The sequence below is a fragment of the Anser brachyrhynchus genome (genome assembly GCF_964034855.1).
Source record: "Anser brachyrhynchus genome assembly, chromosome: 1".
NCBI lineage: Eukaryota > Metazoa > Chordata > Aves > Anseriformes > Anatidae > Anser > Anser brachyrhynchus.
In genome coordinates, this window is record NC_137694.1 from 118,851,328 (window position 1) to 118,878,679 (window position 27,352).

General features: G+C 42.9%; 1 protein-coding gene across 2 annotated transcripts; it reads left to right on the forward strand.

Moving 5' to 3' along the window:
* The first annotated feature begins 141 nt into the window (after positions 1 to 141).
* Positions 142 to 27,181, forward strand: RRP1B (ribosomal RNA processing 1B). Of its 2 annotated transcripts, none has more exons than XM_080608256.1 (16): positions 142 to 281; positions 3,879 to 3,961; positions 4,874 to 4,931; positions 5,660 to 5,745; positions 6,795 to 6,856; positions 8,794 to 8,923; positions 10,267 to 10,331; positions 10,890 to 11,056; positions 11,611 to 11,705; positions 12,509 to 12,606; positions 17,577 to 17,596; positions 18,433 to 18,558; positions 19,351 to 20,102; positions 21,815 to 21,961; positions 22,669 to 22,735; positions 23,895 to 27,181. In XM_080608256.1, exons 1-16 carry the CDS (start codon positions 149 to 151, stop codon positions 24,083 to 24,085), a joined length of 2,280 nt encoding a protein of 759 aa, XP_080464382.1. In that variant the 5' UTR covers positions 142 to 148; the 3' UTR covers positions 24,086 to 27,181. The 2 variants fall into 2 exon arrangements, with proteins under 2 accessions (XP_080464382.1, XP_080464383.1); XM_080608257.1 differs by having other exon boundaries at positions 11,614 to 11,705.
* The last annotated feature ends 171 nt before the right edge of the window (positions 27,182 to 27,352 follow it).

The following is a 27,352-nucleotide window of genomic DNA, read 5'->3' on the forward strand; positions in this document are numbered from 1 at the left end:
CGGTGCGGCGGCGCCGCGATGACGCCACAGGGAAGCGCCGGGCCGGGCCGGGCCGTCACCGCGCGGCTGGCAGCGTGCGGGCCGGGCTGAGCCGGGCCGGGCTGAGCCGTGCCGGGCTGAGCCGTGCCGAGCCGAGCCGGGCCGAGCCATGGCTCCCGCCGCCGTGCCGGCGCCCGAGGTGCAGTTCGCTCAGCGGCTGGCCGCCAACGAGAAGCGCATCCGGGACCGCGCCGTCAGGAAGCTGCGGGGGTACCTCAGCGGCCGCACGCAGCGCCCCGAGGGTACGGATGGGCACGGCTCGGCTCGGCTCGGCTGGGCTGGGCTCGGCGGCCGCTCGTGCCCCGCCGCCAGCGGCCGGGGGAACGCGTGCGGGGGGCGGGAGCCGCTGCCGGGCCTGCCCCGCCGGCCCGGGGTCGCTGCGTGGCGACCTGGGGTGGTTTTTCCCTTTTTCGTTTATTTTTCGCCTCTATTTCTTTTATTATTTTTTTTTTGGGGGGGGGGGGGGGGAGTGCTTTGAGGGGCTGGGGAAGCGTTGGGTTGTTTAATTGCAGCCGGTTCTCCGTTCCGGAGCCAATTCTCCTTCAGGTTGTATGGGTTGTCTCGTAGCCCTGCGTTCGTGGTATTAGCAAGGTTTGCTGGCCCACGTGGAGCCGCGCGTGGCCGCCCCAGGACCCGATGCGGGCACCCTTCAGCGGCATGCCGGGCCGCGGCCTGTGTAAGCCGTGCCTAGTGGCTTCGGGCAGGCCGTCCTGGAGCTGGCTGCGCCTGGAGGTGCTTCTGTGCACCCCTTCCTTGCCCACACGGGAGGCTTACCAGCACGGTGACAGACTGCGAACGCGTGGGCCCAGTTCGGTAAACCTTCCCCGTGGAGCGACAAGGAGCACGGTGTGGGGATGTCCAACAGCTTCTGCGATGCGCGTGGATTGCTGTTTCCAGCACGCCGTGTCACAAGCTGGATGCAGTACGTGAGGCACACACAGACACCCTCCGTGGCTTTGAGGGCACCAGCCTAGATCTGGCACACCAAGAGCTAAACGGGAAGGCTGGTTCAACCTAAGTTAATTCCTTGCAGAGACACTGGGGAACGTGTTGTTCATTCCTTTCCAAATAATATTTGAGCTATTAGCAGTGTTTGACAGAGGGAAGAACACATAAGACCAGCCTTACTGGGCCAGGCCATGGGGCCAGTAGCTCATCATCCCATTTCTGACAGTTACCAGAGACCTAGGGGATGCCTAGGGATGAGTAAAGGCAAGTGAGTGCACATGGTATTCCCCCCCCCCCACACACACATATTTCCCAAGCTTCCATCTGTTTTTAGCTCTGGAGACTTCCTGTGCTGGATATGACACCCGAATATTCAGTGCTTCTCCACGCATCTTACCACAAAGGATGGCTTCCTCTTCAGTTAGTGGATGTAGTTGGCCAGGTGGAGAGGAGCGCCCTAACTGAGGGAAGAGGTTGCATATTCAGCTAATGTCTTAAAATATTAGGAAACTAACATGGGGAAACCATGAGTTGGAATGTCAACCTTTTGCATGTTAAAGTTAACCCGCCGTGAAATGCAAACAACTGGGAAACCAAGGTGACTTAATTTCCAGTGCTCTTAGGTTGACTTGCTCTTAGGTACTGTTTAAGCTGGTAATATTAAATTTTAAGTTAACTTTCTCAGACTTGGAGAGAAAGTATTATGTTGAAGAGAGATTAAGTTATTAATGAGCAGGCTTATATCCAGGCAGGGTTCTGCCAGAGACAAGGGTCACACTTCAGGTAACCCAGCTAGACACTTTAACTCGAACAATCGAGAGCTTGCTGACTTTTCAAAGAGTGGGTAGAGTTACTGCTGACATTCGCTTCAGTCAGATCTTTCACAGGTAGACAGAACACAAGCAGAGGACTGTTCAGTACGGTCTATGCTAGGCCATGCTGGGTAAACTTTGAAGATGCAGAGCCTTCCTTACTTGATTTTAAATAAGTTAATTTCTGGAGAAGGTATAGAACGGCTGAAGTCATTATATGTGTGCAGTTGAGCTTGGATGAGCATGTTATTCCTTGGAAGTGTTCATTTTATTTTTTTTTTCATGTTAATTCATTGTTAAAGTCCATGCCTTGAAAGAGGAAAGATGTGCTATGCTGGGCTGATGATTGGAGGGTCACATTTGCTTGTATCTTCTAATATCTCGTATAGAGAAATCAGTAAATTAATTGGTGAAAGAATAGTAAGAGTAAACATGTTAAAAGAGGAAAGATTGTGAGGTGTTTTTAAATGCTAGCTGCATTTACTTGAGCCCAGTTCTGTAAAGGATTTATGTAAGTATACCATTCCCACTGAAATAAGCTTGTGTAGGTCCTTGGAGATTATCTACAGTAAATCAACAATTTTAACTAGCATTGTCAAACCGGAATAACTCCCAAACAGAAATGCTAACAAGACTTTCATTAAAGTAGCATGTCTTCAGTGGCTGCTTATGAGTGATTACTAGTGCAAGCTCCCACACTGTACATAGGGACAGAGTTACAGTCCAGACGTGAAGACCAAACTTTCTCAAGGTATCGTTTAGATAAAGAAGGCCTTCAGTTTTCCGCACTGCATTTAGGCTGAGATTTTAAAATAACCTTGCCTGAATGATTTTTTGCCAGCAGTGGATGGTGACAGCAGGGCTTGCAAAATGGAAGAATAGAAAACCCAGTCTTGAAAAGTGCTTTTTGAGTGACTGGGAAAAGGAACATGCTCTAGAACGTTTTGGTCAGGGTCCTTTGTCAAGATGATAAAGGATTGCCTAGGACACTGTTAAAAGCTCTCAGTGTCTGAAAAGCAACTCTGTGGGAAGCCCGTGTTCCTTAGACAAAGTCTCTTGGGCCATCTTTATAGATAGAAGCTGACGTCCCTGGGGCATAAGCCTAATATCTGATGCTTCTATAGAGTTAGTGCTATGTGCAAAGTTAAGCCTGCTTCTTACTGCTATATATGTAGCATATGAATCTGTTAAATATAAAAAATAACATTTATTAAGTGAATATTAAATCAGTGAATCAAATGATGTCATGTTTAATCTTAACATCACTGACAAGTCCAAGTTAAACTTATTAATACTAGTAAGCATACTGCTTCCTCCGGTGCACTTTGCGTAAATCTTCCACCACCTCTACTTCCTTTCTTTTTAACTGAGCATGACTGCAGATGATTTAACTAAGATGTTTACAGTTTTTTGTCTGAGTAAAGAGTGGTGCAGTAGTGATGATTGCTTTCAGATGACTTGTTTCCAGGAGAACACGCTCAATTTGGATCTAGCAACAGGCCGTAGCTTGAAAATAGCTCCAGTAGGTTTTTGCAGCTACTTTGTATGCTGTCAAAATGTTAATTCTCAGAAATGTATTTGGGATCTCTAATTGTTTTTTAAAGCATTCTTTCCAGGTAGTACTTTCTGTCTGTAATGTGTGCTTTTTGCTACAATGTGAATTTTTACACTGTAGTGAAAATAATCTTTGCTGTTAAAATTCAGGTGATACTGTACCTCAAGACTAAATGCAATGAAAAGATTTTCTTTATAGTTGCTCAGGCGCTTTGATTATGAATCTTAATGTAGAGGAAATTTGTTGACTGTCAGAAGCGTACGCTATCAAATGAAGCCACATCTCATCTATGATTTCTTTGAAATCTTTGGTACTTTGGCACAAGATAGAAGCCTAAAGTCATGGAATGACTAAACTATGCCGAGTGGCCTTCCAGTTAGTTTGCTTACAGTGGAAATCAACATTTGGCTAAGAAAATATAACAAAAGTGAAGGAGAGCAGGGAAGAGAGACTACTGCTTGAAAGCACGTGGGTGGAAATCTGGTGGATTTTTCATTTTCATTCAATCTTCTTGTATTCCACAGGTGGCTTCAGCCAGGAAGAACTGCTAAAAATATGGAAGGGGCTGTTCTATTGCTTGTGGATGCAGGATAAACCTCTGCTACAGGTATAGTAACTGCTTTTATATTTGCCTGAGTGGGTCTCCTAAAACATACTAATTTACCATAGTGAAAATGGCTGTGGTGAGTCTTGCACACTTTTCTTTCTTCCCCTGCTGCTCATATGTGGCACGTGCAGGAGAGGTGACCAATTCTGTGATCCTCACCACATGAACAGAAGCCTAAATGGCGTGGTGCTTGCAATCACCCTTTCCCAAGGCAGGTGTAGCTGTATTCCTTTCAAATGAAATACATGTAATTATGAAGTACATGGATTTGATGGGACTACAACAGTAGCAGCAGGTTGCCCTTAACCGTAACTTAAACATACATGTAACCTTCAGTTAGTCTAGTTCAAAAGTTTCAAACTTCCTTTTATTTTGATATTATGAAGAGTTTGGTGGCACTGGCACTTCCTCCACTACAGTTTTTGCTTCCTTCTCCAGTTCGTCTACCTGCTTTCAAAAGATAATAGCTTTGGAGTACCAAATCTTGGTAACCTCACTTAACCAGTTTTAAAATCACTTGTCTCTTTGTGTGAGCAAGTTTTATCTCACAAATAGTACAGAAAGCTCCATCTACAATTAACTTACATTAGAACAGTACCCTTGAAATTTTATATTATTTGTTAATTCAAATACACTGGATTATTCTCCCAGTTTAGTTCTGTCTGCTGCCAAAAGGATGATTTGTGCAGATACCTGATAAATTAACACGGCTTGATAGCTTTGACTCCTCTCTTAAAACAGGACTAATCCCAGTGGAAGGACAGCTACGGTATGAAAGCAGCTGTTAAGAGAATTTTTCTTAATTTTGAGGGATGTTATGTCATATTCATACTTGCTATTTTCTCATTGAATGTGTATTGAGGAGACCAAGCTCTGAAACATGCTCTACTAACTGTATTTATTTACTTTTAGGAAGAACTTGCAAATAATATCTCACAGCTTATCCATGTGATTCAGAATACAGAGGCTCGTAAGTACTATTTCATTATCTGACTCATTTTGAACCCGCTATCACAGTCCCAAAATAGAGACAGCGAGATACGGATGGTTCCTTGTTTTTCCTTTGTTTGTTGTCCAGCTGGTATGCGTGATTGCACTAAGGGGAGCATCTATGCCCTGGATCAGGTGCAGTTTGTTTCCGATCATTGCAGGGGTAGGGTTGTACCTCCAGTGCAGTAAAGGTGAGATTTTGCAGGGTGTGTGGCAAAGCATACTTGTTGCCTTACTTTGCTATTCTGCATCTACTTGTTCTGGGTATATCATACTCAAAACCAACCTCATTTCATGAGCTGTGAAGTGTACAAAATGCACTTGAAATACAGTGCTTGGTCAGTGCCAAACTAGCATGGGTAGACACGAGTGCAGAATGGGTATCTTGCTCTAACTTTTGCATATATAACAGAAAATGTACATATAAAAAGCTCAGGCTCAGTAACTTCCTTTTATTACAATTCTCACTGTAGTTGCACTTGCCTTTGAAAGTAGCTGTGAGCCTTTCTTGTTTTTCTGAAGTTTAATCAGCTTGTCCTTGTACTCATCTCAAACAGGTCTTCCCTTAGCTCTATCCCAGTCCTTGGGTAAACCCCTTGGGAAAAACATCTCTTCCTCATGTTGAAGTGATTTCTTGAGATTTTTAGGTTAGCGAAAGAAACTTTTGTGCCAGACATGCTGATGATTTTTTTTCTTACTTTCTTACAGGACACTTGTTCATTCAAACATTTTGGCAAACTATGAGCCGTGAATGGAATGGGATAGACAATCTGCGTCTTGATAAATATTATATGGTAATACTAATTAGCTCACTTGTGGATCTTTTCTGGTGTAAATGGTGATGTTGTGTTGGAAGACAGCTTTGTCTGCACGTGCATTTATGTATATCGTAAGAGAGAACAAGTGGCTATCTTCATGATGCATTGCAAGACACTTGTTTTAAAGGCTTTCAGTCACTGTCCAAGGTCTTAAAGTAATTATTTGTCATGCCGTGAGTGCTTTTTTGCTTGCCTTCCTTTATAACAGTGATACTTCTCATGGATTTTCATTGGGAAAAGCTTCTTAGGGAGGAAGCTATTTTCTTGTGCAAGTGCCCTCACTACGTATTAATGTTGTCTAGGTGGACACTGCATCAGCATCAATAATTTAGATCAGACTCTTTAAAGACTTTAATGAATCTGTATAAAAAAGCAATTGTCACTAGAACACCAACTTTCCACCACTGTAGTAAGTTCAGCTATCAGTTCTTTTTATAGGAAATGCTATATTAAAAGACAGTAAAATCAGTGAAAGAACACTCTTAAAAGACCTGCCTTTTGAAAAGAATGAAATCAAGTTAATCTTTTTAATTTGAAAGAAGCTAATTGCAGGCACATTTGCTGTTGTATTTTGTTGCTCAGTGTTAGCAGAAAGCAGGTACTTCAGTTAAGTGTTCTGAGCCAGTTTAATGTAGCTGGTTTACATGTGGCTGTCTCTTAGCGAAAGGTTCCAGTCAATTAAATGATTATTGTTATAATCTGTCTTTATTGTTGTCTCTTGTTGAAGTTGTGGGTTTTTTAATTTGGCAGCACTTAATGAAGAAATCGGGGTGATGGAGCGGGAGAAAGCTGTATGGTAGAGACAGTCATTGATTTTGCTGGGCTCGCTATGTGAGAATAGTTTATTGTCTTTGGAGCCTCACAGCATCCATCTGTAGCTTGACATAATAGACAAGTCTGTCAATGTTTGGGGGAGGAAGCTTTTCATCTTGTACTATGAAGAGCTTTACAAAGAAATCCATTCCTATTACAGTACACCAACTCTTTTCTTTATGAATGCGTGTAAAAGATTTTGTACTTTGCAGCTAATCCGTCTGATTTTGAGGCAGTCTTTCGAAGTGCTGAAAAGAAATGGCTGGGATGAAAGGTGAGCAGACTTCTGAATGTAATTTCTTCACAGAGAAGTTACCCAATTTTTCTTATTAACATTTAATAGATCCTTTTTGTCTGCAGATGGCGCTGTCATGAAGTCTTAGCACTAAGGCTCATTTGTTCTCTGGATCTCTTGTGATACATAGTTCAGAAAAAAAGCAGCCTTGAAATACAAAACCTCCAGATATATGATGGGGTTTGCCAGATCTTTTTTACTTGGCCAAAAGAGTTAGCAGTGGAACATCATCTCTGGAGAGATTAGACTGAGTTAGCATCCCTGAAAACACAGAAAAGGAATTTATTCTTGGTTGTAGTATGTTTCTCACTGGCTCTGTCTTTTTTTTTTTTTTTCCACTCTGTTTAATCATGGTGACTTGCCTTTTTATGAGACTGAACTGGAAGTTACTACTTAATTGTATACAACAGGGAGCCAGGTTACATCAGTGAGTTTATTTGTATTTCTTCCATATCCTATCAAATGGCAAGTAATTGCAGCTATCTTGCTCTGTTTAGAGCATCTCTAAGATGCATTTAAACTGATGAAGAGCTTTAAAGTCTCTTAATGCTAGGCTATCAAGCACTTCAAGTTTATCCTTTATCTCTCATGCTTTCTGGAATGCAGATGCATGTAGGTGTGATATCATGGAAATAAAAGGGAATGTAAAGCTGACTACCTGTCATCCCCTCTGTTTTACCTTAATTTTGTATTGGGTAGATGACCACAGGTTGAAGAGCTAAAAGTGCTCCTTAAGAAGGAACAGAAAGTGTGGGAGGAAGGAATTGGAGGAGGCTTGACAAAGCCAGTACTCTTTCCCACACGCATTTCCATGGCAGAGACATGGTCACCCAGAGTGATCTCTGACAAAGTGTCATTACTTAGCCTGCCTTTTTCCAGCTTCACTGGACGTATGGCTTGGAGGTCCTTCTCCATGAGGTGCGGCAGTGTGGGAAGAGAAGATCATGAATTCCTCTCTTTGCAGAGTGAGGGGGCTCAAGAAGCACGTTTCTCCATTGGCCTTCCTCTGCACAGCTTTCCAGCCACTCTGCCCCAGGCCTGTAGCGCTGCATGGGGTTGTTGCGGCCAAAGTGCAGGACCCAGCACTTAGCCATGTTGAACCTCATCCCCTTGGCCCCTGCCCATCGACCCATCCTGTCCAGGTCCCTCTGCAGGGCCTTCCTACTCTCCAGCAGATCGACACTTCCCACAACTTGGTGTGATAGCATGTCTTTTTGAGCCTTGTGATTCCAGCAGTGGGAAGTGTTTGTTGGTAGTCCAGAAGTTAGTTATGGAACAGAGCCACAGCCCTTACAGCTCAGTCACTTCTGGCTTGAGCTCTTGGGATGATGACGTTTTACGCCTAACGGCCTACGATCTGTTCTTTGGTGTAAATGTTTTGCTCTAAGGGACAGTGGATAGTATGCTTCAATGCAGGCGAAGTCTGCACAGCTGAAATGAGTTTGAGAAGGATCGGTGTTAAATTTAACTGTTGGGTGCGCACCAACATGAAAATTGTCTTGTAAAATGGGGGGTGGTAGGTGTTGCCCATCAAGGATGAATATGACAGCTGGGGCTTTAGGAATGCCCTGCTCAAGTGGCAGAAGCCTTCATCCTATCCATCAATCATATGGGATAGTAAAGTTCAGTCCGTGTTAAAGTGTGAATTTTAAAACCATCATTTCCACTGTAGCAAACTGTGGTGGATTGTGATGCTACAAAATAGTCTGGACTGTAAGGAGTTCTAGTTATGGATGGATTATTTAATTGGTTTTTAAGATGTGAAAATTCATCACTGGATTTATTTCTTGTGGCTGTTGATCAGCCATCTTAACTGGTAAAACTGGGAATGGCTAGAGTTTATTTTCAAAGCAAACAATCTGAGCAATTGAATATGAATGTCTTGCTCTCTTTCTTTTTTCCTTTTTTTTTTGTAGTCTAAGAGATCTATTACTGCAGCTATTGATGAAAGAAGTTATGGACCCAGAGAGCAATACTCCCAGCGGAATAAAGTTCCATTTAATTGATATCTATCTTCAAGAGTTGGCTAAAGTTGGTGCAAAGGAGGTTAGAAAATACATTTTAATTTTCTTCCTGATTAATGTCAACTGTGGCATTCAGCACTTCAGAAGCAATACAGTTTTTGTGTATTAGTGTGGAAAGTGAGAATGTAGTAGTTTCTCTCAGGCTCCTGACTACTGATATCTGCTCCAAATTGAGGTTGGAAATAGCAGTCAAAGAGTTTTACCATTCTCGTTTGTTTGTTTCACAGAATGGACTTAAATTCTTTTCCCTTGCATGAACGTGTTTGCTAGTCCTTGCTTTCACAAAGACTGACATAAAGCCTGCTCTTGGCTGATTCTCTAACACACCAAAGCAGAGGAAGAAAATAAGCTTTCAAAGGTCTGGTTTATTTTTTTATTGTTGCCTTCAGACCTGTGCATTGAGCAGGTTACACTCTACGTCTAGTTGTTTTGCTGATGACAACTGTCTTTCTCTGCTGTGGATTGCTGCCTGCTTTTGTTCCAGGTGCCCTTAATTTTGGTAGGTGCTGTAGAGTTTTGCAGCAGCTGAAAGCCTGTTGCTGCAGCTGTTGTTGCTGACTTCTCTTAAGGGTGTTTCTCCTGTTAGTCTACAAGGCTGAGCTGCCGGCTGCCCCGCACTTAGTTTCAGGCTCATTTTTCTCCTCGTTTATGGCATCTGATACCATAGCAGTGGCTGAAAGTGTCAGCAATTTTCCACTAGTATCCTTTTGCAGTCAGTATTACAAGCTATCCTGCCTGCAGCTTTTGTTGTTCCAGATTGTGGAGTGAGAGGGAGGTCTCTGCAAGAGAAGTGTCTGGTCTTGGAGCATAAATAATGTCTGCAGCTCCATAGTAATAGAACTCTCAATCGATGGCTAAGCCACTTAAAGTGACCGTGGGGACTTAGACTTGTAGACTACTTGAAATCACAGGCAGTGTTTATAAATTTAGTTGAGGGAAGGGTCTTTATCTTTAGTAGTATTGTAACTGACAGTGTTTTGGTCTAGGCTGGCAGGTTAAGAGAAACTCAGATCTTACCCATGTTTACGCTGCAGGCTTTCTTTGTGAAAGAGAACTAAACAGTTTAAGGTTTCTTGGCCTCATTTTTCCATTTTTGAAATAAGAAGCCTCATTATATTTCCTCTACTCAGAAAGTTAAAGTTTGCAAAGCAGTTAGCATTTTTATAATGCTTCCAGGGAGTGTCTGGAAGTTGGTGGTAGCAGTGGTAAGAAAAAGTCACTGGATATTCCTGTTGGTTGGAATTAGCGTGCTGAAAGACTGACATAATTTCTTAAAGATGATCCCCCACCACACCAAGCATTCAAGGAATTTCAGTGTGCACGTATAATATTTACTGTGCTAATTATTTTTTTCTAATCATACAGCTCACAGCAGACCAGAATCTTAAGTTCATTGAACCTTTCTGCAAGTTTGTTGCCAAATCAAAGGAGTAAGTTTAATGAAAGGATAAGTATTTCTTAAGAATTAAGAAATTCTGTAACAATGCTCTGCATCCTAATAAATGGGTTAAAGAAGATACACAGTGTAACTTCAGAATGTAGAGAAAGAAGGATATTTTACTGTGTATGCAGTCCTTTGAAGATAACGGATGTTTATCAAAGTTACAAATAAGCCCTATGGATTTATTAAAAAAAAAAACACTAACATCTGTTGGTTAGTTTTGTTTTTAACATGCATGGTGCAGCTGATTCGGTTAGATTTCTCTGTTGCTGCAATGTAGTGTAAAGTAGTATATAAACACAGTGAAATTTAAGAGGGGAACATTGGCAGGACACCTACTCAGCTATAATTATTTCGATTTAAAGGACTGCTGTTTAGGAAGTAACAGGTTTACTTTCCTTATCTGGAGGGCTAGATGCTCTTCTACTTTCTTCCTTCTTACACATTTTCCCTGTGTCTCCCAAATTTCCATTTTTTTTGAACGTGAGAAGAGAGGGTCGGTATGCTTCTGCCTTTCCACTCTCATCTCTACTCTCTTTTAATACAGTTCTAGCATAATGTATGCTGTAGCCGGTGGTATCTTTGAAGTCATTGTGGATCAGTCCCCTTATGCCATTGAGGACCTAATGAAAGAACTGGGTAGTGGCAGTGATGAGGAAGGTGTGTCTGAAGATGACAGTGAACACGGAAATGATGAGGTGCTTAAAACCAAAGGTGAGGAGAGAATTCTAACTGGCCTTGGTAATACTAGGATCACAAAAAATCTGCTTCTTAGAAATACGTTTCTGTTCTGAACCTCAAGCACGTGTTGAGGGTGATGTAAGGGTAATTGTGATTTGATCCCCTCAGATGAGGTTAAACAGAATGATTCCTCTAGAACATGTCACAAAAGTGAGCGGTCTCGGTTTAACCAAACAATAATCAGCTTTCCACGACAGTGGGAGATAATCTGGTCTGGCTTTTGGCTCTTGGATATTCAGAACTTTTTTGAAGATGTGGTTTTGGCATCCTTTGAGGGCTTAAAGTTTAGAAAAGGGAAAAAAAGGCTGAGCAGGAATGTTTTCAATCCAGATATGCTTTAGTACAGAGACAACTCAAAAACACTCAGATAAGCAATACACAACCATTGCATTAATGGTGACATAAAGTAGTTAAATCAGTACAGATTTCCAAGATAGTGTGAAGAAAAATGCATGTATATGAGAGCTGTGCTTGGCATGTCTGTTTTTACAAACTAAACATTAATATTCATTCTTTTTTTATTGCAGCAGATAAATGCTTTTCAAAAAAATCAGTGCAGAGCTCTGAAAAAACAGAGGATGTTTACAAAAATGCTGATGACAGTATTGGGCCTGTTCTTCAGGTTTGTTGCTTGCTTTCTGTTTTAGTAGTACTCTTCCTGTTTTCTTCTTTGATTGTTTTCAAGAAGTACTAAAATAAAGGGTTTTAATTGGATAAACATATTAAAAAATGTTAATCCCCTTCTGCCCTAATGTACGTTGGTATTTATGTAATGTACTCTGAGTACTTCATAAGGAAATAAATCCATGTTGAAATTCTGATTCCTTCTTCCCCTCTACCATACCTTCTGCTCTTCCCTTCCTGTTTCAAGAGTTCAGGAATGTGTGGCAAAAGCCAAATCACTATGAACAGTCAAGCAGTCAGCATAAGTTTTATTGACAGTAAGAGCAAAAGTAATGGGTGATGGGATGCATAAGAGAGAGAGTAACATGTTGCAGTCTGTGTTTTCAAGACCTTCCAGTGCAGTGTAATGTTTTTGAAGTATCTGCCTGAATTTGTTTGGTGGATGTTCTTCATGAATGTGTGGCTTTTAAGTAAGAACTAGAACTTGTCATTGTTTAAATCTGATACTTAAATATTTTGGGGAGTTTTGAAGTTGGTTGGCTTCTCTCATCAATAGGAATTAAGGTTAGAAATGTTTTGGGAAGCAATACAGAGTTCAACTGCTCTGTTAAAGAAGCAACCATTTGTAAAAGTCAGTATACGTGTGAGAAAGGGTGTAAATTTCAACAGAGAAAATTACTTTGGGTTTAAAGGATGTGTACGCTACTTGAAGTGTTGGTAATGTTAGTTTTATTGAGTAATGTGAGTTTCATTGCATGATAAGCCAACTAAGAAAAAATATCTCTTACTTTGCTCCAACAGTTTGATTATAAGGCTGTTGCTGACAAACTCTTCGAACTGGCGAGCAAGAAAAATATACCCACGCGTAACAGAAAGCGTCTGTACAAGCTGGTCAGAAAGTGAGTTCTGTTGAAATACACATCACATCTGCTACCTTGTCCTAAGCAACTTCTGCTTCATTTTCTACTCACCCTCTTTTGACCTGAATCGTAGAATCATCATAGAATCACAGAATGGCTTGGGTTAGAAGGGATCTTAAAGATAACGTTGTTCCAACCCCCCTGCCATGCTCAGAGACACCTTCCACTAGATCAGGTTATCCAAAGCCCTGTCCAACCTGGCCTTGAAAACTTCCAGGGATGGGGCATCCACAGCTTCTCTGGATAACCTGTTCCAGTGCCTCACCACCCTCTGAGTAAAGAATTTCTTCCTAATCTCTAACCTTAATCTCCCCTCTTTTAGTTTAAAACCATTCCCCCTTGTCCTGTCATTATCTGAGCAAAAAGTTGCTCTTAATCTTTCTTAAAAGCACCCTTTAAGTACTGAAAAAATGCAGTGAGGTCATCCTGGAGTCTTTTCTTCAGGCTGAACATCCCCAACTCTCTCAGCCTTTCTTCATAGGAGAGGTGCTCCAGCCCTCTGATCATCTTCGTGGCCCTCCTCTGGACTCGCTCTACCAGCCCCACATCCTTCTTGTGCTGGGAGCCCCAGACCTGGATGCAGCACTCCAAGTGGGGCCTCACAAGGGCAGAGCAGAGAGGGACAGTCACCTCCCTTCATCTGCTGTCCACTCCTCTCTTGATGCAGCCCAGGATACGGTTGGCCTTCTGGGCTGCAGACACACACTGCTGGCTCATATCGAGCTTTTCATCCACCAGAACCCCCATGTCTTTGTCTTCAGGGCTGCTCTCTGTGAGTTCTTCTCCCAGTCTGTGCTCCTGTCTGGGATTACCCTGACCCAGGTGCAGCACCTTGCATTTGGACTTGTTGAATCTCATGCAGTTCACGTGGGCCCACTTCTCAAGCTTGTTCAGGACCCTTTAGATGGCATCCCTTGCTTCTGTTGTATCGACTGCACCACTCAGCTTCGTGTCACCTGCAAACTTGCTGATGGTACACTCAATCCCACTGTCCGTGTCATTAATAAAGGTATTAAACAGCACCAGTCCCAGGACAGACCCCTGAGGGACACCACTTGTTACCAGCCTCCACTTGGATGCAGAGCCGTTGATCACCACTCTCTGGGTGTGACCTTCAAGCCAACTCTTGTTTTCTGAATGGTCCACCCATCAGATCCATACCTCTCCAATTTGGAGATTGGGATGTCACGTGGTACCATGTCAAAGGCCTTGCAGAAGTCCAGGTAGATGACATCAGTCGGTCTTCACTTGTCAACTGATGCAGTCACTCCATCACAGAAGGCCACCAGACTGGTCAGGCACAAATTGCCCTTGGTGAAGCCGTGCTGGTTGTCTCGAATCACAGAATCACACAGAATTGTTTAGGTTGGAAGAGACCTCCAAGATCACCGAGTCCAACCTCTGACCGAACACTAACAAGTCCTCCACTAAACCATATCACTAAGCTCTACATCTAAGTGTCTTTTAAAGACCTCCAGGGATGGTGACTCAACCACTTCCCTGGGCAGCCCATTCCAATGCCTAACAGCCCTTTCAGTAAAGAAGTTCTTCCTAATATCCAACCTAAACCTCCCCTGGCGCAACTTTAGCCCGTTCCCCCTCGTCCTGTCACCAGGCACGTAGAATAGACCAACCCCCACCTCTCTACAGCCTCCTTTAAGGTACCTGTGGAGTGCGATAAGGTTGCCCCTGAGCCTCCTCTTCTCCAGGCTGAACAACCCCAGCTCCCTCAGCCGCTCCTCGTAAGACTTGTTCTCCAGACCCCTCACCAGCTTCGTCGCCCTTCTCTGGACTCTCTCGAGCACCTCCATGTCCTTCCTGTAGCGAGGGGCCCAAAACTGAACACAGTACTCGAGGTGCGGCCTCACCAGAGCTGAGTACAAGGGGACAATCACTTCCCTAGACCTGCTGGCCACACTGCTTCTTATACAGGCCAGGATGCTGTTGGCCTTCTTGGCCACCTGGGCACACTGCTGGCTCATATTCAGCTGCCTGTCAACCAGTACTCCCAGGTCCTTCTCTGCCAGGCAGCTTTCCAACCACTCATCTCCCAGCCTGTAGCACTGCTTGCGGTTGTTACGCCCCAGGTGCAGGACCCGGCACTTGGCCTTGTTGAACTTCATGCAGTTGGCCTCATCCCATCGCTCCAGCCTATCCAGATCCTCCTGCAGAGCCTTCCTTCCCTCGAGCAGATCGACACACGCACCTAACTTGGTGTCATCTGCAAACTTACTGAGGGTGCACTCGATCCCCTCATCCAGGTCATCGATAAAGATATTAAAGAGGACTGGCCCCAGCACTGAGCCCTGGGGGACTCCACTACTGACCAGCCTCCAACTGGATTTGGCTCCATTCACCACAACTCTTTGGGCCCGGCCATCCAGCCAGTTTTTAACCCAACGAAGCGTACATCAGTCCAAGCCACGAGCAGCCAGTTTCTTGAGGAGAATGTTGTGGGAAACGGTTTCAAAAGCCTTACTGAAGTCAAGGTAGACCACATCCACAGCCTTTCCCTCATCCACTAAGTGTGTCACTTTGTCATAGAAGGAGATCAGGTTCGTCAAGCAGGACCTGCCTTTCATAAACCCATGCTGACTGGGCCTGATCGCCTGGTTGCCCTGTAAGTGCCGTGTGATGACACTCAAGATAATCTGCTCCATGAGCTTCCCTGGCACTGAGGTCAAACTAACAGGCCTATAGTTCCCCAGGTCTGCCCTCCTTAGGGTAGATTATGGAGATTCTCCTTAGTCCTCCTTTTTGTGTTGATGTATTTGTAAAAACATTTTTTATCTTTAACGGCAGTGGCTAGATTGAGCTCCAGATGAGCTTTGGCCTTTCTAATTTTGTCCCTGCACAGCCTCGCAACATCCTTATAGTCCTCCTGAGTGGCCCGCCCTCTCTTCCAAAGATTATAAACCCTCTTTTTTCTCCTAAGCTCGAGCCACAACTCTCTGTTCAGCCAGGCCGGTCTTCTTCCACGCCAGTTCGTCTTTGGGCACGTGGGGACAGACCGCTCCTGAGCCATTAAGATTTCCTTCTTGAAGAGTGCCCAGCCTTCCTGGACTCTTCTGCCCTTCAGAACCGCCTCCCAAGGGACTCTGCCAACCAGTGTCCTGAACAGCTCAAAATCAGCCCTCCGGAAGTCCAAGACAGTGGTTTTACTGGTCCCCTTACTGACTTCGCCAAGAATAGAGAACTGAACCATTTTGTGGTCACTCTGCCCAAGACAGCTCCCGACCACCACATCTCCCACCAGTCTGTCACTGTTCGTGAACAGAAGGTCTAGCGGGGCACCTCCCCTGGTAGGCTCTCTAACCAGCTGCGTCAGGAAGCTATCTTCCACGCTCTCCAGAAACCTCCTAGACTGCTTTCTCTGGGCTGTGTTGTGCTTCCAGGATATGTCTGGGAAGTTGAAGTTCCCCATGAGAACAAGCACTGACGATTTCACAACTTCTGCCAGCTGCCTGTAGAACTCCTCATCCATCTCCTCATCCTGGTTTGGCGGTCTGTAACAGACCCCCACCAGGATGCTTGCCTTGTTGGCCTTCCCGCTGATCCTAATCCATAGGGACTCAACCTTATCATTCCCAGCCTCAAGTTCCTCAACATCTAAACACTCTCTAATATAGGGAGTCACACCACCACCCCTTCTGAGCTGCCTGTCCCTTCTGAAGACCCTATAGCCAGACATTGCAGCACTCCAGTCATGAGAGTGGTCCCACCACGTTTCCGTGATGGCAACCAAGTCACAGCCTGCCTGCTGCACGATGGCTTCCAGCTCCTCGTTTGTTACCCATGCTGCGTGCATAAGTGTAGAATCACCTCCTTGTTTTGCATGTGCCTTGACACTGCTTCCAGGAGGATCTTGTTCCACAATCTTTCCAGGCACAGAGGTGAGACTCACAGATCTGTAGTTCCCTGGTTCCTCCTTTCTACCTTTTTTTAAAAATGAGGGTGGTGATTCCCTTCCAGTCTCCAGGGACTACACCTGATTGCCAGGACTTTTCAAATATGATGGAGAGAGGCTTGACAGCTCTATCAGCCAATTCCATCAGAACCCTGGGATGCATGTCATCTGGCCCCATAGGCTTGTACTTGTTCAGTTTCATCAGGTGATCTCTAACCTTACAGTGGGAGGGACTTTGCTCCCTCAGCCCTCATCTTCACGTTCAGGGAAACAAGAGACGTGGGAAGCCTGACTGATAGTGAAGACCGAGGCAAAGTTGTTGAGTACCTCAGCCTTCTCCATGTCTGTCATTACCAGTTCACCCTTCTCATCTTTCAGAGGGGGCACGCTCTCCTTGGCATTCCTTTTCTGAGCAATGTGCCTGTGGAACCTTTTCTTGTTATTTTTTGCATCCCTTGCCAGGCTCAGTTCCATCCGTGCCTTGGCTTTCCTGAGCCCATCCCTGTGTATCTGAACAGCATCCTTGTACTCTTCCCAGGCCACGTGTACCTACTTCCACTGCCTGTGCATTTCCTTCTCGCGCTTCAGTTTGACCTGGTGACAGTGTCACAAGGGAAGGCTTATCTCACAGCCCTGGATAACACGCATAGGGTGCCTGAAGCCTGTGCTGCTGTTCCTTATTGGTAATACACCTCAGCTAGCTGCAGCTGTTCCTTATTGGTAATACACCTCAGCTAGCTGCAGCTGTTTATCTACACTGGATGGCTTTGTACTGCAAGATGACATTGGATTGCGAATGACACAATGTTACATGGTACAGGAGAAGTGTTAAATTCCTCTTTTCTCAAAACTTTCAGGTTTTGGGTTTCTGAGGCACATCTCTTCTGGAATGAGCGCTTGTATTTTCCTGTGTAAAATACATTGTTCTTATTTTGACAAAAGTATAATAAAGTATGGTGATGCTATGCTGCTAGTGCTATAATTGGTACTAAATCAATAATACTCATTTGTTTTCCTTCTCTCCCTCCCTCCCCGCCTCCAGGTTCCAGAACTTAGCAGAAGGTAAGGACTGAGCAGCATACAGAGACAGTTTCTTTCCATTAAATGATACATAATGGTCCCCATACGATATGTATTGCAAATCTTTTTATGTGTATGTCAAGGATTTCGTGCCCAAAGAAGGGCAATGAAGCTGGTGAAGCATCTGGAGATCAAGTTTTACAAGGAGCAGTTGAGGGAAATGGGGTTATTTAGCTTAGAGAAAAGAGGGCTCAGGGGAGGCCTTATTGGTCTAAGCAGCTACCTCAAAGGAGGCTGTAGCGGGGTAGAGGTCGGTCTCTTCTTTCAAGCAACAAGTGAAAGGACAAGAGAAAATAGCCTCAGGTTGCACTACGGGAGGTTTAGGGTGGATACTAGGAGAAATCTTTTCACTGAAAGGGTTAAGAGGCATTGGAACAGGCTGCCCAGGGAAGTGGTTGAGTCACCATCCCTGGAGGTATTCAGAAGATGTGGAGATGTGCTTAGGGACATGGTTTAGTGGTAGACTTGGCAGTGCTAGGTTAACGGTTGGACTTGATGATCTCGGAGGTCTTTTCCAACCTAAGAGATTCCATTCTATGATACTGTAGTGTTGTGTTTTGTTTTTTTTCCTTTAACTTCATTAAGACACATTGCATGTTTTTGGTGAAATGGCCAAATCCTCATCACAGCTTGGTCAGCCCTGTGCTTTGTTCCAAAAATGATTATTTTTACTTAAATAAGAATCATTGGTATGATTTTCTTTTGGCCTGAATGGGGAACAGGGAGTTGATTTTCTTTCTCTGGGAGTTGTGCTGTATATGTACAGCAACATAGGAATATTGTTAGTTTTCAGATACCTTATCCTTCATCCTCAACAGGAATCTTCCCCGAAGATTTTCCTGAAGATGTTTCTACAGATGAAGATGATGATACATTTAGCAGGGGAAGGCGAAAGAAAAAAGCTGTCAAACCTTCGGAGAAAAACAATTTGGAAAAAGTAAAAGGTAAGGCAAGATCAACCTTTGGAAGAGAGACTATCTGTAATCACTTGTGCAGTTAGGCAAAGTATCAGAGCTGTTCCGAAGATGACATAAGCTGTTCTTTAGAATGCGCTGATTTGCATTGTATTGCAGAGAAGGTTAAGTGTGAAGTTAAGGTCACTTTGAAAGGGGTGGAAATTTTATTACGAATTTTGAGGCAAAGATCTCATCGGTTTTGGTCAAAAGCAGAAATGGGAGCAGTTGTTTGCATGACTCCATTGAGCAGTTCCATTTACTGTAGGAAAACAAATATGACAGTCTTCTTGAAATCGGATAACTTAAAACATAGGAATCTGGGGGTGCTCCTGGAAAGATGAAGAATTTCTAAGAAGCACATGCAGGTGTCTCTAGCATCATGACTTATACTGACATGACAAAAGCTGAATTTGTACACAAAAATATTTCACCAAATTACGGAACCTGAGATACCTGCCTATTAAGCCCAACAGAAGGCTAATAACTCTTTCTAGCGATATTACTATACAGAACAATGTTACCACAGGGAATGGCTTAGATATCAGCTGTGACAAGGTGAGATCAGCAAAATATTAATTAGGCTAGGAGTTGGGAGAATGCAATGTCTTGATTAGCTGTAACATTAAAACTGTAGTGATGGTTGATAGCAGGAAAATGCTATTCCTGTTGGGGGGCGGGCAGGGGGAATAACTAAATAAAACTCAGTTGCTCTAAGTTCCAAATCTTATGTTTCACATCTGTGTTTCACATCTGTGTTGTATGGTATTCCTTTTGGGGTAGACTCAGGGAAGGATGAACAAGAGGCTTCAAGTGCGCAGGAGACATCAGTTCACCAGAAGAGGAGGAAAAAAAGGAAGAAGCGGGACAGACCAAGTGCTGATTCTGGAACAGCTGATGGAAACTGTGAGGAGCGAATGGCTGAAACATCTGGATCTATTGTATTTAACCAGGGAAATGTGTCAGAAAATAACAAGGAAAGGAAGAAAAAGAAATTGTTAGTAAATGAGGTGAACGAGACCAAAAATGTAACAACTGACACCAGAGATAAGCACAGCACCTCTGTGCAGAGCAGTCAGACTGACGCAGAACAGAGTAAAAAGACTCAGTCAAAGAAAACGAATCCAAAAGTGCAGAATGTTCCTGTAAAGCCTGTGTGTGAGAATGGACCAGCTAACGCCAATGGGGCAGAGGATGTCAGCCCGTCTGTCACACCATTAATTTCTAAGGTTGTGAAAAAGAAACAAAAAGCAGAGTCCGTCTTGGTCAACGGGGATACCTTTTTGCAGCAGACCGGCCTGAAATCCAACAAGGAGGGCTTGCCTGGGACGCTGTCAAGGGATGCAGACTCTGAATCTGTACTCTCCAAGAAGGTCAAATTAAAGAAAAAGACAAAGCTGGTTAGTTTGGAAGGGATGAAGGTCTCCAACCAGAAAGCAGCAACCTTGAAAAAGAAGAGAAAAGTAGAAGAGGTGCTAAACTCTGTTGAAGCCAATGGAGTTCTGGAGACTGCGTGCAAGAAGAGCAGACAGGAGGTACGTAGATCTCTCTCTCTCCCCACCCCACTGCCCAGCCTTCCTCACAAACTGCCAGGCTACTTTTCAAGCCTGGCTTAAGCTTTCTGAGTGTGGGACTTCATGAGCAGGTTGTATGTCGATGTCATTATGTACTGTCACCAAAAGGACCGGTCTCCCAGAATCTCCACCCCTGCCACATTCTTATGCCTTCTTATGCGATGGCATTAAAGCCTGTGCTAGGTGCTCGTCTGAAAAGCTCATGTAGCTGAGATTTGCAGTATTAGGGTGTGGGTCTTTGGTTGTTGGTTTTTGTTCCCCCCCCTGGTTATTTATTCATTTGCACTGGGTGTGGTTGAGCGTACATCATGCTTACGAAGGGCACATTTTGGCAAAAAGATGGGAATGCAAAAAGGGTGGCAGCACTTGTCTGTTGGCTGATTGGTCAGTCAGCACACAAACTAGTGGGCCAGTTTTCCTATGTGTAATTCCAAAGAAACAACAGAATTTGCTGTTCCTTGCTCAATCCATGAAGCTGTCTGTGTGTTTTGGGTGGGGAGGGGTCATGAAAGAAATGTTGCAAGTTGACTCAGGAGAAGGAGAGTACTGGTATAAAAAGTGAGCAGGGTGAAGCTAAAAAATATAAATATGGAAGAAATCAGGCTTTGCCATTTTTTTTTTTCATTGCTTGAGAAATGTTGTTTTATTTCCTAGTTTTAGTAAGGTAATATTGGTCTCTTACCCAGAAATTGAGTGACATATTTATATATTAAAAAAAAAAAATCTTCAAATATTGAGAGGGAGGAGGAGGAAAAACACAAACAAACAAGTTCAGCCTTAGTTCAGTCTTAGTTCACAGTTGTTTCCAGAATTTGGGAAGCTAAAAGAAGCTAAAAGACTTCTAAAGCAGAAGTGACTTTCAAACAGAAGCTGTATCCCCAGACAATCTGCAGCTGTGCTGTGGAAACTGTTTTAAGAATTTCACGTCTGTAGGGTGCTGTAGAGCACAGATGAACTTTCCTTTCACAGTAGCCCACAGACGACAGGCTGGAAGGCTCTGGAACAGTACATTTTGTTAGTGGCACTGCCATTACAAGTCTTGAGAATTGCCTTGTGCTGGAGAGAAGGGTTGCTTTAAATGGCAATACTCAGTATGAATCTGAGGGGAGGGCATCAAACCAGTAACAACATACACTTGCTGGATTTCTTGAGTGTACACAGATGTCATAGTCTGCTTTTTTTTTTTTGTCTCCATCCCAGCCTAAAGGTAAATTTGTTCATTAGCTGCATATCTCTTCCATTTAGAGGCACCATGAGGTACCTCTAAAGAGGTTTAGCTTAAAGCCAAGAAAAAAGACACCATCAGCACTTTGGTGCAGGAGGGCTGGGTTGCTTGTAAGGGAGCCTTATGCACAGTAAAAAAAAAAAAAAAAAAAAAGCTTTGTTTGCATTCTCATGGGCCAGAAAGTTTCACAAGTTCTACTTTCCTTGCTATGCAATGAGCTTTATGTTCCAGAGCAGAGCCAGTCATTTGCAGTCATGTTAACTGTAAGCTTAGCTCCTGAGAGTTAATCAGGGTGATTGGTTTGTGTGAGTACCAGCTAGCACGTTCTCAGCTGTGGCAAAGTTTACAGAGCCATGTGTGGTAAGCTCTGAGCACCAATCGCTGTACTAGGTATAGTTAGGTACAGTGCTTTTGTACTGAGAGGATTTTTTCCCTTCCTTCTTTACAGGAAAGCAGCACTGCTCTGGCACCATTAAAGAAGAAGAAAGCAAAACCAGGAAGTGATTTTGTAAAATTTGAAAAATCAACTTTACCAAAGCCGGTATTCTTCAGGAAAGCCAAAAGCGCCATCTCTTCCACCAGGACCTCCATGCAGGTAATGTGATCTCACAAATGGCAGCTAGGTCTTGCCACAGGTTTCTTCCCAAAACACACACTCAAACTAAGTGCATGCAGTCCTTACTCATTCTGTCTCTTCCAGTCTGTGTTAATCTCCTGACGCAATCAGATAAACCTGGAAATACTGTTGCATTTCTGGAGCCATGCGTGGCTCTGTCTGCAAGGAGTTTCAGAAAATGAGTTGTAGGCATCTTTAAAGTCTCTTCTTCCTTCTGCACTGATTTCAAAAATACCTCTCTGTTAAAAGGCTGTCATTCTGAACCTGCTCCTTTCACGGGAAAACGAAAGCGTTAACTGACTTTCGGTTGTGCTAAGGGACTCTGAGCCTCCATTTCTTCCCACTTGCAGAAGCTGGTAGCAGTGCAGGGCTTCAAAAGACTGCCTTCTTTTCTAAACCTTATTAACATACATCTTTTCAAGCCCTCTTTGCACTTTGAGGCATGGGCGTATTGAAGCCAGTGTGTTTAATACACAGAATCTTGTTTGTTATTGAATTATGTAAGGACCTTAGGGGGAATGTCGCTTCTCTACAAATGCAATGTTTGCTTTTAGCTGGAAAATCGGTGCTGGCATAGCAGAGGGCAGCATTTCAGTGGTAGAGAATTGGAGGGGATGGAGGTAAAAGAATTCATACTGTTGCCTCAGAAGTCTAATTTTATTTTCTGTCTTTATTTTGCTTCATAGTTGAATAAACTGCAATCGTCCGGCTCCAAAAAAGTCACCTTTGGCTTGAATAAAAACATGACTGCTGGTGAGTCTAATCCATCTGTGTGTCTCCACAGTCTCGCATGTTGCCAAGGAAGGGGGAAGCTTCCCCCTTCCCCCTACGTACACACTCACGTACCCTCCCTCCCTCTCTCTCATGGTCTCATCCCTTTTTGTGTAAATACTTGTGTACAGTTCATGAACCAGTTTATAAACCATCCTCAAGTTCCCATCCAGAGGAGATGATGAAATTCAGGACGTTCTGCCCAAAGTGCTAGACTTGGGTGATTCTAGAGTGCTGCTTTACTGACATGCAGATGGAGCCTTCCAGACTGAAAACAGTGCAGCAGTGACAAGCTCTCCTTCCTGGGCCTCCTGTCACGCAGGGTGCCTCTCAGGAAGCCGATACACTTCACGTTCTTCATTGCCGAGTGCTGTTTAGTAGAACAAAGGCGTTGATATGATGAGCTCAGGCTGTATATATATATATATATATGTGTATATATATATATATATGTATATAATAAAGCTTCGCTTTATTTTGTTTGCCTCTGATTTATTATAGTAACGAGTAGATAAATATCAGTCCTGCTCTGGATCCCATATGTAAGCAGACAGTTTTCCCTGTTCCCAACTTCTGTGCTATGGAGCAAGACATTTTCTTATTCCGTGTATTCATTCAGCTACTTTTTTTACTCTGATGTGTGCTATAGGCAAAGTTCAAATGGAAAATAATGGGGTTTGATATATGTATTTATGTTAATATAATACAGCTGCACAAAGAGCAAAAATGCGTATCTACTAGCAGAGGGGATAACCAGGAATCTTTAGAGATGTGCTGCTTAAATGTAAGAATAGCACCACTACTTACCCATTGTGATCCTTTAAAAGAATGCGGGGTATTTGGGGTACATAGAACGCTTGTTTCTGAGGAGTAGGCTAAGTCTCCAGCCTGTGAAACTTTGGGGAATGGTTCACAGCCTCTCTGCATTGCGGCAGACCCCATTCTCAAAGGGACTCAGCCAAGAAATGCATTTCACCACCGTCTTTCTCTTTTCCCACCAAAGTCTTAGGCTAGACTTGCATGATCCTTAATGATGGACTTACAGATCTAAAGCAAAATTCCAGGGTTGGACAATTCCACAATTGATTGATTGGGCCCAGGAACTGCATTGCTTTTAATGCGCTTGCTTATTTTTCAACAGAATTTAAAAAGACGGACAAAAGTATCTTGGTGAGCCCAGAAGGACTGTCCCGTGTAGCTTTCAATCCTGAACAGAAACCCCGTCACGGAGTGCTGAAGTCACCTGCAGGTACCCCAACAGGAGAACCTAAGCTGAAGAAACCCTTTACTGTTCCAGCTAAGAAGAAATCAACTGCTGTGGACTTCTTTTAAACCAATAGATGTGGCCTACTTTTGTACAGAACATTTTGCTAAACTAGAACGTTCTCTGGAGGTATTTTGAACTTGTTTATTTTTTTAAGTTAATATAAATTGTATATACAAGATTCTGGTTGTGACCTGGGACATTGCTATTTTGACACCACTTCAGCTGTATCTTGAAATACTTGTTTTTTTCTATTAACAGAAAAGAAACAAAATCCAGTCTCTGCTCAGGTGTGGTCTACAAAAAGTCTGGTCTCTGTCCATGTAATTCCCAAGAGACCCATTCATTTAATTAAGGAATGTTGAGGGTTAGATTGTTCTGGGAAATTTTTGAGCCAGTTAAAGGAAGCTTGCACTTCATGCTGTTAAACTGTCTCTCACTGGATAGGGCTTAAAAAGGAAAAAAGACACAGATTTTTAACCCTATTAGTTGTTTGTGTAATTTAAAGTTTTACCCCATCATTTTTCCTGCGTCAACCTTGTCATCTGTTGATTCTTCTAGAAATAATGATTACCTCATGTCTCTGCTTAATACCAGCTGGACTTGCTTAGCTTTACCCAAGTAAGCGAGCTTTTCCTGGAATGATGAATGCCTAGCTGCTCAAGTGATCGCTGATACAAATAAGCCTTCACAGTGGGTTGCCTGTAGAGCTGAGAACACTCATCATGTTATTTTCAGTAACACAAGTGCCAAAGCTGACTTACACTTGTCATATATTGTAAGCTGGCTTCTTCTCTCTACTGTAACCAAAATAATGCTCTCAGATGAAAGAAACCCTTGATAACTCCAGGTGGTCTCCCTCCGCCCCCAGTGCTGACTTTCCTGAAGGTCTCTCAAGGATCCTAGTTTTCCTCTCTAGCAGCTGGTGTCACCACATTTCACCAGAGCTCAGATCTCATTCAGTGAATGAACTTCTGACTGTAGTAAAGCTAGATCAGCGTAGTGCATCCTTGGCTATAGGGTACACATCTCTCAAACTTTTGGTGCCTCTCAACACAGGGTGAAACTCTACAGCCCAAACAGTTTGGTTTTGGCTTTGATATAGAACCAGAAGAGAGTTCTTTCTGCAGCATTTCCTTGTATTAAGTTTTTGTTTGGACTTCTTACTACTGCTGTGCATGCTTTGATTTTTTTTTCTTTGCTTCTTTGGTACAGAATGAGGTGTACTTCTCTGAGAGTCTATTAATGTATTTTGAGGGGGAACTGTGAGGAAGGGGAGAGCAAACAAAAGTAAACTTCTGATACGGTTGAAAGATTTGAAATCTTTCTTTGAAAGTTTTGCTTATGCAAATAAAGTAAAGGCTTTGCAGCAGATCTCTACATTAGAGTTCAGTTTCAAAGCACGACCTGGTGCCAGAACAAAGCTGTTCATGAAACTTCCCACCAGCTGCTTCCAGGATCCTTTAAGAGAGGGAGTAGACCTGCTTCATTAATTTGTCTTATGATAACTGATAAACATTTGGCTGCTTCAGCCAGCAAAATTAAACATTGTGGCATAATATATTTGCTTACTTAAATATTATTTTTTAACAGTCTTTGATGCTGATTGTCCTCTGACAGATTACTCCCCATAAGCAACTGGGTTGAAACCACTCTTTCATAGTTCACCTAGAATTCCTTCAAAATACTAGCGTACTTGTAGATTGCTAGTTGGTCTCGGTTGCTCGATTCTAATCCATGCTGGTTCTTGCAATAAATTTGTGGTACTACCATCAGAGTGTTAGAAAGTCATTTTGCTCGTCTTTTCTCATATAAATGAAGGACTGATTTTTTTTAAGTTTCTATTGGTTTAACAGATCAGTAAAGAACTCTGGAGAATACATCTGATAAAATTGATAATATCTGCTGTTCGAGCAATTATTGTTAATCTTACTTTAAAATGTCATTGTTTATTAGCATAATGCAATTTTCTGACAAGACAATAAGTATGTTGTACATTTATCTTGTACTGTGGGTGAGAAGTCATTTGTGGAATATGCATAAAAGAATTTGTATGTGCATGGCTGTTAATGCAGTATGTTGAAGATGCAATATTCCTCCTAGGATAGAGATGCAAAAAATCAGTAGGTGGATCTGGTTTGCATAGGTAAATCAAGGATCAGGGTGCATTGGGGTTTGGTTTATTATATATAACTTATTATGGAAATGTATTTAAATGATTGTCTGAATCTCTTTCAATTGGCTCTGAATCTTTTGAACCTGTTGCTTGTTCAAATACCCCGTTGCCCACAGTACTAAATGGAGCAGGCAGAAATGGCAGTCAGTTTTTTAGCTAAAATTTTAGTGATGTGATCGTGTGTTGGGATTCATGCATAATGGTGTGCCATGATGCTGATATAATGTTTTGTACATATGCATGTGGAGTGTGTATTGTCTTCAGCAGTGTCTAGAATTTCATTCAGGACAACTTTACAAACAAAAATCAAACACTGTCAATTCAGTTTCATTGGCATTGTTGGGTTAAATTGAGTAAATTACCCAAAATATCGGCATAGTGAAAATTGCAATAAACATTGAAGACAAAAAGAAGAAAAATGGATAAACGTAACATCTGGGATACCCACTGCACAGTCACAATGGCACTGTAAGGAGAGGTGTATCTATAGGGGAGAAAAAGTAAAAGAAAAACTGATCTAACCTATTTGATGTCTCTTCATAGTTTTTTCAGAGTTATTCCAATTCTACAGCTGCCATTCACTCTGAGTTAAAATACATTTCTGGCATACCTTTTAAAAGACAGTATTTTATAATGGTTATCTACATTTATGTTACAAATCTGATGAGCTTTGCATTTCTTAAGCTCAAATAGTTTATAATTCTTTATAGCTTCAAGAGAACTCAAAAGCACAAAATTCAGTAACGTAAAAAGTTGAAACTATATTTGAATTGTTGGGCATGTAAGATCTTTTGTAGTCTATCAAAGCTTTGTGACTTGGAAGGCATCAAATGCCCTTTTTTGTATTTCTTGTGCTTAGACTCATTACATGCATTAAAAAGTTCCGTGCATCATTTATGTACCTCTGCAACAGCATTGTTAATGCAAATTTGGTGTCTAAGCATTAGATCATTTAGTCTCGTTCAATAAATCATTTTTTTCTTGTGGACATTGTATTTTGGATAAATCTGTAAATGTGGGGGGTGGGATATGGGGCCTGCTTGAAAGCACGAAGTTCTTCTTGTGTTCACACTGCTTTCTCTCTTATGACTGTATACTGTATGAAGTAACCAGAAGTGATGAAGAAGACTGCCAGAAGTAACGTAGGGCTGTGATAGGA

Excerpts from the sequence above, each read along its gene's own strand:
- RRP1B (XM_080608256.1), top strand. The coding sequence starts at position 149 with ATGGCTCCCGCCGCCGTGCCGGCGCCCGAGGTGCAGTTCGCTCAGCGG. Across the intron at positions 11,706-12,508 it reads GTATTGGGCCTGTTCTTCAG|TTTGATTATAAGGCTGTTGC; the intron begins GTTTGTTGCTTG and ends TTGCTCCAACAG. Across the intron at positions 21,962-22,668 it reads CCACCAGGACCTCCATGCAG|TTGAATAAACTGCAATCGTC; the intron begins GTAATGTGATCT and ends TTTGCTTCATAG.